General features: G+C 37.7%; 1 protein-coding gene across 1 annotated transcript in view; it reads right to left on the reverse strand.

Annotated features, from left to right (window-relative positions):
- GOLPH3 (golgi phosphoprotein 3) overlaps positions 1–20,480 on the reverse strand; it is a 31,192-nt gene that overhangs the window by 4,822 nt on the left and 5,890 nt on the right. The window contains exons 2-3 of the mRNA XM_027709485.1: positions 8,016–8,147; positions 2,125–2,239 (exon numbers count right to left, since the gene is read on the reverse strand). Of these exons, the coding sequence (XP_027565286.1) occupies positions 2,125–2,239; positions 8,016–8,147 (247 nt within the window). The remainder of the gene's footprint in view (positions 1–2,124; positions 2,240–8,015; positions 8,148–20,480) is intronic.

Genomic DNA, 20,480 nt, shown 5'->3' on the forward strand with positions numbered 1-20,480 from the left:
AATTACACAGACAGATGTTTGCTACATCTAGAGGAAATGTGACATTCTGATCCCAGCTTCTGCATTCCCTACACTTGCTCCCCTTAGAGGCTATCTTATAAACATGGGCGTGGCAAACTTCACCTTACACATCCATATAAATACTCCCATGATGGCTTTGAACCGTAACTTCAAGCAGCATTCTCCACATTGCTGATAATTACAGATAAAGTAGCTATTTTCCAGGATGGACCTGGGCCCTAAAGCAAAATTCTAACAGAGTTTATGAATTTGTTAAATAAAAGAAAACAAAACCAAAGAAATGAACGAACAAAAAACCCCCAAAACAAACTAACAAACAAAAAAACCCCACACAAATATTTTTCTTCAAAGGACAGTCCTCTAAACCACAGGAAATGCAAAGAACACTAATGCCATCCAAGAATTAGTAATTAATAACCATATGTAAGTAAAAATGATTGATTCAAGCCTTAGCCACAGCACTGATGATAACTGTCTTCCCAGAGACAGAGCTCAGTGGGGTCAGAAAAACTTTAGCTTAGCTCAAAGAAAGCCTACAACGCCGTTCATTCATTAGCCGACCTTTTTTGAATTAGCCCTAACTTGATGCGCTCTGCACTGGGAAAGAAGGTGAAATGTCAGCACAAATTACATATTTGGGACAAGAAAAATGAATTGGCTTTGCAGGATGTAAAAGTGAAGGGGAGCTGAGTGAGAACTGAACTGCAAGGCTCTGCAGCAGCCATGCCCCCTCCTGCCAAGAGCTGCTTTGTAGTCCTGTCTCCCCGCTGCCTGACAGCCAAGGAGCAGGAGAGGATGGAAGGCAAGAACCTGAGAATGAACTGGTACACAAGGAAGGCTGTTCAAGGTGGTGCAGGACGAATGGAAAGAACAAAGAAAACAAGAAAGCAGAGCAAGGTGGAAAGATTTCGCTCATCTTTGCAGCTCTTACTTACTGCTTGTAAAAAGTGACAGATTTAAATGGGCAAACTCCCAAATCTCATTACCCCAGACCTCCCAGTTCCATTGTTGACAAAACATGTTTGTTTTCCTCTTTGCACAACTGAAGTACAGCTCTTATCTACTCCAAGGAAGCTGCATTTTACATGTTTTGTGAAAGTGGACGAACACTGGCGATCAATTCTGTCCACAGTTCAGCCTGGAGAAAAGAAGGCTCTAAGGAAACCTTACTGCAGCCTTTCAGTGCTTAAAGGGGGCCTACAGACATTTAAGCATGGCCTGGGACATGAGATAATGGTTTTAAAGTGAAGGAGGTCAACTGAGATTAGATACAAGGAAGAAGTTTTTTACAACGAGAGCACTAAACACCAGAACGGATTGTCCAGAGAGGTGGTGGATGCCCCATCCCTGGAAACATCCAAGGTCAGGCTGGATGGGGCTCTGAGTGCCCTGGCCTAGTGGAAGGTGTCCCAGCTAATTACAGGGAGATTGGACTAAACGGCCTGTAAAGGCCCCTTCCAACCCAAACCCAAATTATTCTAAGATAATTGGCATTTCATTTTTTGTGCAACAACTTACCAGCTTTACAGGAAGAGCTCTGTGCAAAGTACTCACCTTGAAGACTTTGTTTTGATCATCAAGAGGTGACTAACATTTTTAAATATTTATCACATTTCTTCAGTTAATGAAAAAACAGAACTCCTGACTACTGTTTCTTTATGACTAACGGCCAAATCACCCTCAGTTTTTACGTCTGAGCTATGAGCTCCTTATCTCCCTTCTTTATCCAAAGATCCAAATACTGAATCCACATACTTAGGCTCCAAACTTCCACTAACCCTCACTTCCAAATACACAGAAAGGCAGTTACATCTCCAGGGTGCAGTCCTGATTTACTTTAGTCAGTGGAAGGCACCTCTTCCACCGAGTTGAGATGTCCTCTGACACTTCCATACAGATCCTTTCTGTACCAAGTTAAGTCAAAAGCAACAGTTACTTATATTTGATTAAAGGTTACAATCAACAAGAGACTACCCTAGAGGACAGACTAATTAACTTTTTTGCATACTTTCTCTCAAAAAACCTTACAATATAATCTCTAGTGATGCCAGATAATTAGCTTTATTGGGATAAAAAAAGCAAATACGTTATGTCCAAGCTTACCACTAAGCAGTTCAATCCAATTTTGTACTGTTTCAGGAGGCTGGGTCTCTTTTATGTGTTTCAGAGCTTCATCAAGCAGAACATCCCCTGTAGGAGCATCTGACTTGCAAATCACCTAGGACAGAATAAAATGCAGTCAGTATTTTGACTTAATTCATGACAAAAACACCCATCAATTAAAAAAAATCTACCTGTTATGAAAAGCAAGGACATTTTTAAAAAATAAGGAGCTACCTCTTAAGAATACACAACTTAAAAAAAACCCCCAAACTCTAGTTGTTAAAAAAAAAAAAGGCTCTAATTCAAGGATATATTAAGTTTGACATTATCTGTAACTTAAATTAATCGTAATGGACTAAAACTGTAATATTAATAATACACTTATAACCTAATTTTTAAAAGGAAAATAAATCACTTACCCAGCCAGGTCGTTTGCTAGCTCCCCAAAACAAAGTACACTACACACTCTTAAATTAGTCTCTGATGGCAGTCTATTTTACTGCTTCAAGTCAAGTTATTCAAAATACTTCAGCTAAACAATTAGGTCTTGTGAAAATAAAAAAATTACAAACTGGAAAAGCACAAAAACTAGTTTTCTGCTTCCACATATTAATGGATAAAAATAGGTTCAAGGTAACATCTGTAAGTTTTACAACTCTGAAGAACATACTGCCCCATAACACCTTTCCACTCATTAACAGTAAAAACATTTGTATTAGGGAAATCCATACATATGTACTAATAAACCCCTTAATATGCAACAATAAATGTTATTTCATTTTTTTATTTAATAACTTCTAAAATTATTTGGGGGTTCCCTCAAGAAAGCACAAGAGAACAACCAAAAAATTTATTCAGAATACAATAAATTAGAATAATACAATAAAATTTAAGAATTTGAGTAACTGCTTATTTATCAGTATACGTCATACTATAAACCAGCCAAAATACAATTTCTTTCCTGGCGGGAAAATTAGGAGCACTAAATGAAAACTTACAGATTAAGCTAGCCCAGGTCAACATGCTTAAATCAAATCTATCTTTCTTTATTAACAGAAGAATTACTACCATTTCAAAGCACTTATTAAAATAATTATAATCTGGCAACTGAAGTAGTTTTACAAGTTAGCACTTCATAAGCATCAGGTAAAAGATAACAGGTCATTGACAGAAAAACTAATACATCAACAATCGTTCCTACAAACAATAGAGGAATGCAATGCATTTTCATAGGGTCTGTTGATGACACTGAAATGAGTAGCAATGGTAAGACAACTTCAACCAAGGCAAGATGATCCCCAGCTAATGTACAGAAGTGTACAAAGTGAACAGGATAAAATAAAACTGATGAAGAGATCTTTGTGACTACCTAACAGGTCATAGCTGGAATGCTATTTCCAATTTAGGTGGTCTATATAAAATCAAGAAACTAAGATTTTCAAAAAAAATCAGCAAGAATGAACCAGTCCATAATGCCAAGCTAAAATGAATGAAGTTTATTTAGATCTAAAAAGAGAGTTACTTTTACAAAGAGGGAAACAAACAGAAGTTTAGGGAGCCTACTTTGGTAAATATAAAAGATACCAGCTTAGTCTAGAAATACAAAAGATGCAGGACATACTCTCAAAAACTTCATCAGGTAGTTAAAACAACCTGGTTGTTGAACTGCATTCAGCAATGGAGAATTTTAAGACTAAACATCTGCCAAGGAGGGACCAGAGAAACCTCACTATCTGCTACTGCATCCAAATTAGATGGACTCATGAGATACTGTCCAGGTCTCCATTTTGGGGAGCTGGAGATCACTCCAACACAGACTTCAGATATTCTGTTTTAAGAACACATCTGCATTTAAATCCAGACAATCCCTATTTGAAACTAAGCACACAACAACAGATATTTATCTTTCTGATTTACAAGCACGCACAGCATCACTCAAAACCTTTATTGACCACATATAATTATATTACACATCTTCCAGTTTTGTACCAAGATTTCGAACTTTTGGAAGTGCCTGTTCTTTCATCAGGAGTACACTTCAAGCTAGGATTTTAGCTGCAAGACTGCAGATATTAACAGGCACTTTTCAGATATTCCTTTAATAATTAGCCTAAACCCAGCCAATTTAGTCATCTTTACTTCTTTTCAAAGTTGACATTCCAGCAGTATTTTAGTTTCTTTGAAGTGTCTCATATGATTAGTTTCACGGTAACCTGTTACAATGGACCTCTCCATCCTTCTGCACTTGGTACCTGGTACTCACCATCTCATTTTAACAGGTAAAATGTGAAGTCATCTTCTTAACCTGATTTATTCTTAAAAATAAACAAACCAACCTCACTGAAAAGATTAAAAATGCTTTTTTTAAAAAATAAATAAATAAATAAATAAATAAAAGTCTAGGATATAAGAAAAAGATTTTTTTTTTAGCTTTAGAAAATAGCTTCCCTTGCTTATTGGGAGTTAAAATACTTTTTTCTACCACTGCAAAGAAGTTTAAGAAGCCAGCATGAATATAATGCATCATGACAACAGGAGCCTAAATATACAGGAATTTATAGGAAAGAGCTGTTAGGAGCACAGGGGTCTCAATTTAATTCAGGACTGACTCCCTTAGCTCTTCTGAAGCCACAACGCACAGCTATTTTGTTTCCAAGTTTACCAAGTTCTCTGCAGCCGAACACTGTTTCTCCTCACTCCCCTGCTACACTGAATATCCACATTGGTTTCTTCTGATTATCCTTCCCCTCATATAAAAAAGTATTTCAGTTCACTCCCATAATATTTCTCTTCCCTCTCCTTCCCAGCACATGGAGACAGGCAACAGCAGCAGCAGCCCAGACACCTCTTTGTCTTCATTGATCTGCTCTTTCTTGAAGGATTTAGTGATGAATCCTTCTTGACTAACTCTCTTCAGAGTGGGAAATCAAGTGGGTTTGGGGGAGTCTTGTGAATTGAACCACCACAGAAGAGTAAGCATCCACAAGGGGGGCTAAGGTAGACAAAGAAGCAAAGATCCTTGTTCTTCAGAGATGATGCAGCCTGACTTCAAAAAAAAATCTCTTTATTCATATTTTTCAGTGATTTATCAGGTATTAGATTTCCCTGGTATTTATCTACTGAGAAAATTTCGATTATACAGAATATTTAATTTGTGTTTTTTACAATGCAGTTTTGCAATTCAGCAAAGCTAAAGATTAAGCCCTTTTTGTGTTGATTTTTAAGTTAACTTCATTGTTAAATTCACTCACACATGAATTGCTCATAATTGCTAGCAATAAAATATTTAAGTAAATCTGCCAAGGATTGGGATAATTTTTGCTTTTAATAAGTCTGTTGATTTGGTTTGCTTTCAGAAGCTGTGAGGCAATGTAGAGTACCATTTTCTATTTTCCATTTGCAAACCTCAACATTCAATTATTTGTTTCTAAAACTGATCCCAGTAGACAGAACTCCAAAATGATGCAGTGTCTACATACTCCTAAGCCAAATTTATAAGGATGTTGCAATGTATAAGATACCTTATCCATTTTAAAAGTTTCACTAATGCCCACCAGGTCCTTATGGACTCTTTTCTCTATTTGTCTATGGCATTCCATCATGTATTTAATGCATCTCAATCCACTCTGAAGTTCTGTCTTAAACACTGCAAAATATTATGAGCAAAGATCAACTTGATGTAAGGCCTGAAGTGGAAATCATTACCATTCTTCTAAGTTAACTGTATGATCAAGGCCACAGCTGGCTGGTTATAAACCCACACTACTGTCCAAAGAACTGGTTCTACCCTGTTTTTGCCTGCATCTCATCTCCCATGCCAGCAGTGTCACCTGTGCCTGATGACAAGGTCAAGAGAGTACTTCAAGTAAAAACTAAACTGATCAAAGTGAACTTGTTTTCAGCCAGAGGGGTTACCTGGCAAGGCTGTGCAGAATAATAACAACTTGAGAGAGACTCCAATAAGTCTCTTCACACGGGCAGGGCTACCCTTCCCAGTTGCAGCATGGGCTGAAGTAACCCAAGCCTAAAATCCTGCCTTCAGACCATGGCTTGAAGATGCAGGGTTTTGATTCACAAATCAAAGCTTTGAGTCTCAAGGTTTCATCTTCCCACTAAATCCAAAGACGGACCTGGAGCAAGGAGAAAGAAGGATCTCCTGAGAGGCAGAATCTACAGGAAACAGTATTGCCAGGGAATCACAACCTCAGATATATTATCAGACAGCTCATTCCACTTACTAAGCACAGTATTTAATTCACAGACAAAGCCAAGGGCAAGTGGAGCAAAGCCTGCAGAAGCAGGACAAGGAGGACAGAGTTGAGGCACTTAGATCCAACCAACAGAGAAACAAGACTGAAATTTGGTGTTAATGGAAAACTTCAAATAAAGTACAAAACAACACAAGTCATTCACAAGAATTATTTCTAAATTGAAGGAGGTGTCGCAATTAGGGATTTTATTTTCAGGAAAATACTTCAGCAGTCTTCATTTACATTTTTAATTAACAACTTTTTCACAGAATCCTTCTGCCTGCAAAAAAAAAGATACAACAGCAGAAAGAAGAAAACCTCCAATATTAGGTAGCTTTGAGATCACTTTAAACAAACACATCTACCCAACCACAAAACCACACGATAAAATTTTAACAAAAAACACCCAACCACAAACAAACAAAACCCAAACACAACCTGGACCATCACAAAAGGAGCAAATAATTTTGCCTGTATTCTTTAGTGAATATACACACAGGTTATTTTTCCATTTTCCTAAAAATCCCAACAACTCCACAGTTAATATTTCAAGTAGGCAGAACTGACAAGGTTTGCACAGACCGAAAATAACTCCTAAAGAACATTACTGAATGCCTAAGAAGCCAAAAGCTCTGGAGGAAAAAAACTGTGCAAACTAATCAATGCTGAATATGCTTAAATGGGGCTAAAAGAAGAAGGTGCTGTTTGTCTGAACAGAGCTTCAATTTTTCTGAAGTGGAGGAAGCTGGGAGAAGGTTGGGGAATGCACAAGCTTTCCTTAAAATTTAGCAAAAGATAATATTGACCGGGACATGTGCCATAAGAGAATTTATTTGTGGTGGACAGGTAACATTTGACCATGTTTTCAATAAACTTATTTTACCAGTATCCTCTAATGCTGATGAAGTAAAAATTCTTCAAAGACTGTCACTTTGCACATTCTGTACAAAGGAAAAACCCAGTGGTAAAAGTAATATATAAAGGCCTCAAATATTCAGCCTAATTCAATAAAGGACCTTAGAAATGTGGCCATTTTAACAGTCAGGGAGCACAACCAATTTAACACGCCAGTCACATGTTTAAACTGCATATATTTTTGTGTTCTCAGGGGCCCCAGGTACAAGGATGGCTTCCTTCCCATGCACTGCAGGCACAAACTGCAGCATTGTGTAGACCAGAACTGCTGGCTTACAGGACACATCTGGCAGGCTGTCAGTTATCCCTTCCTTTCAGCATCAGCCCACATCCCACCAGCATTGCAAAATCCAGTTCCTACAGCAGATCACAGCTGGTGCTTCTGGCTCCCCACAGTAACTGCTGCCACCTCACCCTGGCCAGAGCCACTGCCCACGGGCAAGATTCCCGTGGGCAATTGGGATTGGTGCAAGATTCCCAACACTATTAGGAACAAACAGGAGCACAGAACAAGTACTGAAGATTTTCCAAGGCACTTCATCTCACTGCTGAAACACTTTCCAACTTTGGACATCCAACTCAGGTCACTACTCAGAATCATTATTCTCACGTAAAGCAAAAAAAAAAAAAAAAATCAAATCTTTTTCTTAGAACCAGCTGCAATTTAGAGCACGTGTATTGCCTGAAGCGTGACACAAGTAAATGTGATCATTTTCCTCCACTTACCTTTCTTGTTAACAGACTTTTACGCCTCATTCCACAAGCCTCCAGCTGAAGACGCCCCCGCAATGCCAATTCGATTAACATGCAGCCACGCAATCCTGAGGAGATGCAATCATTCCAGAAAGATGTGTAACCCTGTGAAGAATGAAACACAGTAAGAGATCTCCATCTCCACCTGAAAGCAAACAGCAGAAGGGGCTCACTGAGTTCTCTAAGCAGTTCTCCTGTCTTCATACACTTCTAAAGTGGCATCACTAGTCACCAGTTCCTGCCCTGAAAACATGAAGGAGGAACAGACTCATCTCCCCTATTAGTTTTGACACTCAAGTCTCTGCTGTTTGAAGAACAGGGAAACATCAGGAAAATGATACAGAACGAAAGAGGGTGATATCAAGAACTGTGATGTATGAAGTGTAGTTTATATATGGTCAAAATGAACTTCCTGCATTTTTAAGACATCAAGCATTTGGCTTTACTGGCATCACAGACTCATCAGAGTTTAATGAGAAACATTAACATGATTTTAAATACAAAAAGACCATGGCAGTGACAAAGCAACAATAACTTGAAAATGGATATTAAGTAAACTAAAGAGTATACAGGAAACAAAAATGTAGCAATCAGTGCCAATCACAGAACTGATTTTTTTTAGCTTAAATATAGTAAAGACAAAAGGTTTTAAAGAAATAATTGGAATAGCTACTTCTTTGTCATTTAAATCCTTTGAAAACATGTATTTTTAAAGCTTGAAGCATATAGTTCTTATACAAACTGCAAAACACATTTATTCTATGAAACATATCACACCTACCATGCTTTTTTATCTCTATTTCTGCACTGATAGCTGTCAGCTTAAATGGGAGAAGAGAGGATTTAATCCACTACATTCACTGATTAGTATCTAGAAAAATACATGCATTGACTTTTGTACTCCATTGCTCAACACTTGTGACCCCAAAAATCTTTTTAAAAGAATTCTGTTTTACCTACAGATTAGCCAACGGTGTTCTCGCACATTTTTTAATACTTGAGTATCTAAGACAAAACAAAATCATTGAGACGTGTTTTGTTTTTTGAGAAATGTCTGCAGAAACACTTGGTATGATCCATAAAGCGCTTCCAAAACTCCTCTAGTGATGCACTTCTGAAAATATTCTGAAAATATTTGAGATACTTCAGAGAAAGGTGCTGTAAACAAGAGAAGGTGTGGGGGGATGGGGCAAAAGAGTTCTCCCTTTCATAAAATTTATCCTAACCAATAACAAAAATGAGCTTAAATCAAGAGCAATTCAACTTTATTCTATTTGCAGATAAAACCTGCCAACATATAGAGATACAAGACACACACATCCTAAGTGCACTCAACTTACAAACCAGTCCCTAACTAATGCCATCAAGTACACGTTTCCAAGAATGTGGTAATACTTGCTTCCACTTCCCACTTACCCATTTTCAAGAGCTGTATTATATAGATGACCAATACTTCTGAAAAGTCTACAAAAGCCCTGAATCTGTAAAGTAATTGCTGAAATATGCCACAGATATTTATTTAAAACGCCATAAATATAAGGTTGGAAAGGCATTTGAGAAGTTATCTAATCAGCCTTCCACTCAAGTGTTGACACTTGGCAAGTATCAGCTACTCCTGTACTGCCATACTGTAATTAAGATTTTGGTTGGCACCAGACGTTTCTTCGCCAAATAACGTGCATGATAAAGTGCAGTATTTGCTTGAGGGGGAAGAGATATAACTCCCACTTTCTATTTCCAATCAGTTTCTTTACATAATAATTTTTGAAATCAGACAACACATAGGCAAACTAAAAATCTACTGCACAAACGCACAGGCACAACAAATTTATACTTCTTTCAATTCACAGAAAGGATTATACTATTATGCAAACAACTGAAGTGCTGATGTTTCTTCCCCTTTGTTCAGTCATGAAAACTGAATTTATTTTTTAAATTACTAGTTTTCAATGAAACGACATTAACTACACCACTCCCTGCAGTAATTACCAGATGTAAATTCCTCTGCCCCAGTGGTTAATCAACACAGATGGCCATAGGCTGTGGGTTGTTGAGAAATACAGGACTATAAAATAATTCAGGTTCAAAGTGACCACAGGAGATCTCTAGCCCAGCCTCCTGCTGCACTCAGGTCAAGTTGCTCGGGGTTCTATTCAAGTAAGACTTGGAAACCTCCGAGAATTGAGACTGCACAACCCAACAGTTTTTAATCAAGTGATCCTGGAAGACTGCTCAAGGAGATTATATTCTTCATAAATGGAACCACTTGCTCTGGTGGGTTAGATGACATTAAAGTCATGAGAATACATATTGTGTCACCATCTTCTTTTTTTCCCTTTTTTTCCTGCTAAAATGAGTTTGCAGGTGATCCTCTAGAGAAGGAACATCTTATTTCCATACACAGAGATTGCACTGCTACTAACAGAGTTAGAAAGGAGATATTTTATAACAGTGTGTAATCCTGAGCATTCTTTAATCAATTAAACTTATCTTTCCAGATTGTTCAGGTGGATGAACTGATTGTTTTTGATACCTACTGCAAAGATACCAGACAATCAAAAGAATTTTCAGAGAACATCAGTTTAGCACACAACAGTCTAACTCATCCTTTAACTCATACTTCTTGGATTACATGGAACTGAATAGGAGACACTTATCTTCAACACTGCAAACACCCTCTTGACACCTACTTTAAATGGCATACAGCATAACTAGAAAAAAGTGCACAAAAGAGAAACAAAGGGTGGATGATGATAATAATAATAATAATATTATTATTAAATGGAGGGGCAGAATGGCAGTAGAGAATAATGCACTTTATTATTTGTAAAGCAAACAAGGTCTAAAAGGAGGTAAATGAAGTCAGCTCACAGGTTAGAAAAGTCAATGGCCAATTTCTTTTCTCTGTTTCTATTCAACTGTTTTTACAGGGAGCTAAAAGTTTTTTTAAAATCCTTTAAAAACCGAGATTGATAATGAAGTTTGACAGACAGCAATGGATCTGATCTGTAAACCAAACATGGACCAGGAAGCTCCCACTCAGCTGAAGTCGGTGTACACTGGAGGAATTGTCATTCCCTGAACACCACCTGGCCATTTCTCCTTACAGCTTATGGAACAAGACAGGGATGTGATTTTTAACACTGTTCTGTTATTCTAAACACCTAACAGTCTCAAAACAGTTGACTGAAGATCAAACACCACTATTTATAAATGCAACTCATTCCACTATTTAATGCTTTTAAACAGCAGTAGTTTTCTCACAAATATAACACTGAATATTTTCATTTTATCCATCTTCTTTCAAGTCCTATAGTTTTATAAACTTCCTAACTCAAAGAAATACTTATTTCATTAAAGTTGCTACGCAGCAGGGGGGAAATCTTACAAAGCAGGAAATTATTTTTATCTGACAGCAATCACACCAGAATAGCATTTTAAGCTATGAATAGCTTGCAACACAAAATTTTAAATCTACAATGACTCAAAGATCAAAAGAATGTTTACAACTGTCATGTTTATTTACACAAACACAGCATTTTTCATCAGATCTGACCTAGAAACTTTCAGATAAAAACTAGTTTTGCTAGACAAGCATAAAGGGAAATAAGAATAAAGTTTACACCAAAAACTTTCATATTAACTTTGAAAGCTCAGACTTTCCACACAGGCATGGCAAAGCACAGAGCTAAAGATCCTCTTTCTGCTTTAAGAACAAGTTATTCAAAATCCATGTTCATTAGGCCATTTCCTTCCCACCACCTCCTGCGGCATCTATTCACTTTCTCCTATTTCCATTCCTTTTACCCAACTTCCAGCTCACACAGGTCTTCCTGTTCAGTTATCCATTAAACACTTGAAACTCTCATGTATTAAAATAGTCGGTTGCCTAACAAAGGCTCTGTGCCTTGGAATTACCCAAACTACCTTCCCTTCCACTTCCTGCTTTTACCTTGCCTCTTTAAATCCATAAGTTACTCGAGAGATTTTGTAATTCAAAGATTATTTTTAAATTATTTTTTTTCCCTTAAAAAGGGCTAACTCTTTATCTCTGACCCAGTAAGGCACTGCAGCAATAACCACTATAATTTAATAAGTATGTAAAAAATCAGAATGACAAGACTAACACGACCAGATGTGCCTGAAGGTATTTGGTGCCAAGTATGTTATTGATTTTTACACGATCAAGGCTGCTTTAAGACTTGCAAAAAACTTCAAAAATTATTTCACATAAGCACAGAACAGCCAACCTTCACAGAGTAGTCACTCTCACATTGCTCTACTCAGCATTCAGGCCACTGTTACACTAGCTATATTTGAAACAAACAAAAACAACAACAAAAACACCCACAAAAATCACCAAACCCACAGAACAAACACCACTATTTTCTGTTTCCCAATTAAAAGCCACCCAGCAGTAACAGTGCAAAAAATGCAATTAAATTGCAGATGTCCTTTTACATCTACATTGACAGATAGTATAATCTTGTAATATAATAATGAGAGAATATAATCATGTAATCTTGGATTACAGAGTGAAGTTAATTAAAAAAAAAGAAAACTTTCTCAATAAAATAGAGTACAAAAGGCCAGGTAATCTTTTAGTTACGTTGTTTTATGCATCAGTTTCTAAAAATCTCTTCCCAGAGAGAAGAGATACACATCCTCTCTCCGCTTCTTCAGTTAACTCAGAATAGGTGAGCTGCAGTTCCACTATACCTGGCACAGATCAGGCAAGAGGAGGGAAGAGTGAAAAACCCATGAAAATCTCTCAGATTCAAGAGAAAGGAAAAATGCTTGCAGAATACAACCCTGGGGCTTCAAAATACACACACGATAATTTAAATAAATATGAGGTGTTTAACTTAACTTGGTTAAGGCCACCTGTTTACAGAACACTGACTGTAGCCAATGCATTCTAATTCAATGAGTCTCCTGCTATTACAGATTACTTTGCAGACCACAGAGCCATTGCAAATGGAAATCAGCTTCATTAGTCTTCCAAAAAAGCTTAAAAAGTCACGTAATAGTCTGTGAAGATAACTTGTGGGTTACAACAGCCTACTCACTAAAAAGCAAAAATAAAGTATTTCTTTATTTTAGCACAGCAGGCCCCTCAGGCCTGTTCTCAGACCCAGACTCGTATTCAGTGTCACAGGTCAGTGTTAGGTCAAAGTTTTGGCCCTGACTCAGACTCAATTTACATTTACGAAAAACCACAACAGAACAGCTTCCCTGGGATAATCACTGGTAACACTGCCCAGTCTACTTCTCTTACCAAAAGCCTTTTCATTTTACATTAAAACTTGATAATATTCCTTAGACCCTCACCTAGCACCCTCTATTTAAAAAGCAAAATAAAAGACATATGGTAAACAAACTGAAATAAACCAAACAATTGAAAGGAACCTCCTAATGGAGGAACATCACTACAGCTACTCAAAACCCTGAATTCCTGTTCTCAGGAAATGCCAAATTCTTCTTTTATGAAAGACACAAAAAAAAGACTTTGAAATTTAGTAAATAATGCCATTTCTGAAACTTCATGTAGAGACAGAAGAAATAAAATGTTTTAACCCTTTCCAGCCATGGCAGCTGGGCCAATCTGGAAATTAACAGAAAGCAAAGATAAACAATCACTGCTCCTTAGGAGTTTGGAAATCCCAGCTCTGAGGCAATACATATCACAGTCTAGGCAATAGACATGAAATCCCTAACTTCAGAGTTTCTCAGCTAGGAGGCACAATCTAGGTTAAAGAAAGCTTTCACATCAGCAAACTAAATTCTGAATTTACAGGTACCCTGTTCTCCATTAGAAGAGCATTTCAGAGAAAAAAAATTCAACAGACTCTACTTGCATGATGCAAGATAAGAAAAATAAGACTTCTCAAACTCACTGGACATTGTTATTACTTTTACTGCTTCTGCACAGATGGCATTCAAACACTATGTCAGGGTAGCAATACCAAAGCTCTGAAACATAAAACTAGTGGTTTGTTTATATACAAAAAAAGTGCTGAGCTTTCCGAAACAAGAGTTTCTTGCTATCTCTTCTTTCCAATATGTGGCATACTATTTTTATGGTATGTTCTCAAAAAACACAGATGACAGACTAGAAAGTATTGCTGGCATCATGGGAACTTACTGAGGACAATTATCTCCAGGTCCAGTTAGTTGCCCTCCCCAAACACACATGCCAGTATAACAAAAATACATTTTGGAGATCTGTAAAACACACAAGGTCCAGTTCTACTGTTCAAATGAAAACAAGAAGAATCTGTTGTCAAGAGATGTATCATCTGAGATAGACTAATTAAAGTGAATGTGGAACTTAGAAAAAAAACCTTTCAAAGTCATTTCAGGCCATCTGTCGGATCAGACAAGGTAAATTGAGTCATCTGCTGGTATAAATTATATATGACCTGATTTTCATGTTGAATAGCACAAAGAGCCTACTTATGGCTAGCATTTACACCGCATGTGTCATGAAGGGTGAATCTGCCTGCATGCTTACTTTGCATAGTTATCTCAATTCTGAGAAAGACACACGTTTTGTACATACATAAATTATATACCTTTTCTTAGAGGTACTAAAAGTGGCAGAGAGAAACACTGGGGGGGGGAAGCAGGAAAAGAAACTGAGGACAAAACGACATCCTAGGGTTTAATTGTTTTGCCAGCACAAGCACCTCTTTTGAAATATCGCTTTTTTCCTTGGAAAGATTAATATCAGTTTTAGTGACCTTTCCAGTCAATGTCATCACATCTTGTTTTATCCATGCACAAAACCACGTAATTAGAGAAGGTACATCCTCCCCCGTGTCTTCATTTTTAGCCCTTTGAGGACTAAACCCAAGACAGCTCCAACAAAGCCTGAGCTGCTGCTGAAGACAAAGTATTTTTTCACTCCATGGAAGCACATTGCTGTTCTCTCTCGAGCCCACAGCAGCATTTGTGTTGTCAGCCAGATGTGAAAGTGTTCATGTCTGAGAGCTAATGGTCAATTCCCTCACCTGATGCACCACACTGGTGAACAAATTTCAGACACAGGGGAAAGGGAAGGAATGTGGCTGGGACAGGCAGCAAAAGGCAAGAGCACCCCTTTCAGTGACAGCCCACACTTCAATGGGCAAACTGCATGCAAAACCTGAATAGTTTTCACAACCTGAATCCTTTCAGATAAAACTATTCACTTAGTCTTTGGGATAACGAACTGGAGGCAAGAAAAAAATAATTGTATGCTATTGGTGTACCTGTACTGAAGCCATTCATGGGCAAAATCTGCTCAGAAAATACAAAAAGCATAAAGCTTAAGGTATCATGCGCTATATTCATCATTACTTTCAGATCCCTGCTTTGGACCTCGACAGTGATTAACCTGATGATCAAAAAGTTATATTATTTAAATCTGACAGGACAGCAATAGCATCCCTTTCCAATTCTCAGAAGCAATAGCAAGTTCTTTCAAGCCTATTATTAGCTAACACAAAGCACAGACAGAACATAATAATCTAAAATCGTCGTCTGTCACCCATTTGAAATCTACTGCAAAAGGCAGGCAGAGACAATTTATCTTGACATATGTGCTGTGGCAAGTTGAATTTCACAAAGGACTTACAATTGCAAAAGAACAGTCCCCCTTTTAGTCAAGGAGTTCCTCTCTGAAGTAGTAGTTTTTTTATCTAGAGAAAGACAGCTGGGGAGGACAGAAGGGAAAAGACTAACAGCACACACTGTCCAGGTGCACTGCAGCAGGTTAAGTTATTAGGAACTGTGACCTGCCCCAGTTTTCATGTCAGATGTTTGCTTCCTTCCTCTTGCATCCTACCTCCAACCTAAGAGTGGGTAGCAAGCAACTTTACAACTCTAATCTGCTTCACTGCTATGACTGCTGCTAACAAACACTACCTAAAAGTATTTTGATTTTAATGAAGAGACTGAAAAGCACAGGGCTATCATATTCCCAAAAAAGACAAGAACCATCTAAATATACTGTTTCCTTTATGTAGTCTCTCTACAACTACTAGTATTACTTTGGATTTTTGAAAGCACTTACATCACCTGAAGAACTTCTACAACACATCTCCTTAAAGCTATTCCCAAATCCAAACAGGCAAAATACTAAATATAAGCAGAAAGAATAGGAAAAGTGTAACAAAAGGGTTTATTATAAATTATGTTTTAACATAGAATTTCAATCCTTTCTGTTGACCCAAAAGCTTAATTTCAAGAATTCCAAATGCATCTATCACCAGCACTCCTCTATGACAGAAACACTACATCCTCTTGAATTAAATAGAGATAACAGCTGACAGTGGTAGGAGAGGACAAAGAACAGTAAGTGAACACTGGCTTCCAACACCTCCACATGATTCTGTTGTTCCTATCCTTTTCAGAAAGTAAAACTGCTGGTTGGAACCACTGATTGCTAAAAGAAAAACTGCCTGATATTGTTGCAGGTAAGTAAATCTCTTCTTTGTGATAACACAACTATGAGCAGAAATCTCAGGCAAATCAAAATCAGTAACTGAGTTACTGCAATAAGTTTAGGGATTCTTTAGATAGAAAAAACTCTTAAAAGTTAGTAGTTTAGGAACATCATAGTTCTATAAGAAACAACTAACACACATTTTGAATCTCTTGAATGGGGTGAGAGTCAGCAAAATTGATGCCACAGATACTTAATTTAATATCAAGCATATTTCACAAAGTATTTGTCCAACAAATCTGACACCTGACTTTTTCAGTCAAACCTAAAAGCTTCAATCACATAATTATTAGATTATACCTTAAAAATAAGGTACACTTAAAAAAAAAATTGAAGTCTTTTCTTCCAGCACATTGATGCAAGCAGCTTCACAACATAACAATAAGCACTTGCCCTCATTAATCTTCATACAGTTGGTCTAATTTGTTAAGGTCTCTCTGTAAGATCTCTGACTTTCAGGCAGCCAACAGCTCCTCCTCATTTAGTGTCACCAGCAAACTTAATAATAAAAGATAAAACCAATAAAAAGATAAAAACAAGATGCCTGAAACTTGTGAATGATAAAAAAATGCTCAAGTAAAATATCTACTAGAGCGATGCCTCAGGAATACTCTGGATTTTCTCATGTGTCAAAGGAAAAATACTCAAACTTCAAGTCACTTGCAATTAAAATAAACTGGAATCCTCTTCACATGAGATTACAGGTATTTGCCAAACTATACCTAACTAGCTCTTTACTGCAAATCTGGCCTATTAAGTAAGACATCACCTTCTCAACACAGAAGCTTGCAGGAACCTATGAAACTTTTGAAAATTAGTATCTGTTTAAGAAAAAAATGCAAGCCAGAGTGCATCAGTGTTTATTATTGGAATACTACAATGTGAGGGCTTTGATGTCTGACTCTACTCCCCCTCAATTTCCTCTTCGGATGCAAATGAAATCATTAGCCATTTTACTGGAACATAAGTTGTACTCCAGTTATAAATAGAAGATAAGTTACTGAGGGAAATCTCTGAAGTGTTCTGACAGTCAAACACGAGAAATCCTTCAGAAAAGCACGCATACAGACTCTACAAAGCACAGTAGTGTTGACAAGAAACTTGTCAGGTATTTGATTAACCTGCCACTGCATTTAAGAACAAATAACAAACAGCAACTGCTGTCAACTGCTGAAAGCACTAAAGCCAAATGCTATTGCCCACTTTTTCAAGCACATACATAGGCATAGTTACACAGACACATCTCTCATTAAAATGAAGATAGCAAAAACACCTAACTTTGCTGAGGACAAAGCAAACTAACACATGCACACTGCTGAACCCTTATGAGATCTCTGATTAAATCAACCCTTACGAGTCTGACTATTAATTTAGAAACCAAAAGACAAACTTTGAAGCCCAACTTTTATCATGATTAAGTGTATACACAAGCAGATAATGACTTAAAATATTTGCATGGCTCTTGCAAATCCACCTTCCACCAGGGGTTCAATCTCTGTTCTCCATATTGGTGCAAAATAAAGATGTAATTAGTTTGTTCAATAACCTCCTACTTCTACAAACTGATTTCTAGTCTACCAGCTATTGTCACTGAGTGTAAAATCTGATACTTATTTGAAAGAAATGTTTAATTAGAACTGGTGCCTAAACACTCCACATCAGATATTTCACTCAAAAAAACAAGTCTTCCCACAACAGTAAGCAAATAGAGCAGGATCGGATCCTGCTAACAACCTAGAAGCTTACAGCACACACCTTGCGCATATTTAGTGTCTCCTAGTGGTGGGTTGACCATGGCTGCAGCTAAGTCTCACATAACTGCTCCCTCAATCACCTCAGCAGGATGGGGGGAGAGAAAAGGAAGAGCAGAAGTGAAAATGCAAAACTAAGTGATGCAAAACACTTGCTCACTGCCTCCCACAACCAGACTGATGTCCAGGCAGTCCCCAAGCTATGACTACCTATGGCCGGGGTACCCCTCTGGTCATTTGGGGTCTGCTGTCCTGGCTGCTCCCCTCTGCCACAACCTCCTGACCCTCGGGGGGTGGGCAGAGTGAAAAACAGAGGTGGCCTTAACACTGTATAACACTGTTTAGCCACAGAAAAAACAGGGGGTATGTTATCAACACTGTTTCAGCCTAAAATCAAAACCACAGCACCATACTGGCTGCCCTATGACAAAAATTAACTCTATTCCAGCCAGGTCCAGTGTACTTCTCTTAATAAGCATAGGAGAACCTAAATCTGGTATGTCCTTCTAATACAGACAAAGCAGGTCCATTACTGGCTAAGTAATAGGTGGAGGTTTCACTAACTTTGACTAACTAGGCCACAGTAATTAAAACTATAATTCCCTTCTTCAGGCTTACACATACAGTGTATCTGTCCTCAAATAAAAGAGCTACCCCTCTCTTCCATCTGTTCTTCTACAGCAGTCACAATTTAAAACACGGTGTAAAGTACTGTGTTATTACAAATCTGGGGAGCTGTACAATGCTTAATTTTGAGGAATCTACATCTGGCCATTAACGTGGATGAACTTCCAGAGTCATGTCTTGGGTCTCAAAAAAAAAGTGTACATAATGGATAGAGATTCCTCTTCTCTTTGTCTAAACCTCTCCTAGTTTCTTTCCAGTTTGTTCTTTTCCGAACAGGTTTCTCACTTGTTTCACTTGTACAGGTGCAAACAGTTTTTAATAAACAGAGTATCTCAGAATAATGCCATGTCAACATTTTCATTATGAGACTTAAAAAAAAAGAAAAAAGGAAAATCCTCTTATTGCACTGTTCTCACACTCAAAGAAACAAGTTCTTCCAGTTAGTACTTAACACATACTAACTGTGAACTGAAAATCTCAGCCACAGCCTGCAGAAGCTGCTAAAGCAGAAGTCCCATTTAATTATCCAGCACAGGCAAAGTAGTTGTTGTTAGCCCTTCCTAAGGGATTAATGTAGACAGAACATCCACCTGGCATTTACCCTAACCTAGACAATAAGTGTTATACACCTGCCTTCTCCACTGTGCAATACAGAAGACATACTGAAATTACAACACAATACATATGGAATGCTTCTCTTGTGGTAGAGACTGTCCCATGTGGAAGTGCCACAGTAAAGTCAAGTGTCTGCTGAAATTAAAAAATGAAAGTGCAATGTGCTGTGCTGTACAAGAACGACAGGCTAAATACAAAGCTCCTGGTACAACCCATGTACAAAAGCCTGGCAAGCCAAGGACTCTGTAAATAACACAACCACGTGATGCTATCTAGCAAGACCATAAAGGCAGATGACTAGAAAGTGTATAGCAAAAAAGCAGCTTACAAGTGCTTAAGAGTATCAGGAACAGAAAGATATGCAAAAAGCCCGAGAGACTAATTTCCCGGTGTGATGAATAAATCCTGTAACATCCACAAATAATAAAAGAGCTTTGAGTGTAACACCTCTCCAATTATAAAGATCTAGCTCACAAGGAACAGTATTCTATTAATTCAACGGTCCATCACAAACAGGGGGTGGGGGAAAACAAAAAAATTGGTGAAATGCAGTAGTTTAGTGTAGGATATACTGGGGGGTGGTGGGAAAGACTCGGCATGCACAATACTAGTGATAATACCACACACCTTTGGACTCCTACTCATCCAGGCTTACATACAGTGCACTTAGAGGAAGAGAACAGACATGCACTATTTTATGTGTAACCTCATAATTTTTATGCCTGAAAATGTATGTGAAATCACTCTGCAGTAACATTTTATGAATATTGCTGAAAGAAAGTAAGTTACTGACATTTATCTAAGACCTGTTTGCAAGCCAGGAAAAACCCAGCTAAAAGTGGCACGTGGCAAGCCACTGATTTTTTTCTTCCTTTACTAAGAGTTATGAGAAAACTTATTGAGAATATTGTCTGTGCAGAGGAAATCAAGCCACACATTTACTCCAGACTAGCTTGC

The sequence above is a fragment of the Neopelma chrysocephalum genome, unplaced genomic scaffold (assembly GCF_003984885.1).
Source record: "Neopelma chrysocephalum unplaced genomic scaffold, ASM398488v2 Primary Assembly neopelma1_96780, whole genome shotgun sequence".
Lineage (NCBI taxonomy): Eukaryota > Metazoa > Chordata > Aves > Passeriformes > Pipridae > Neopelma > Neopelma chrysocephalum.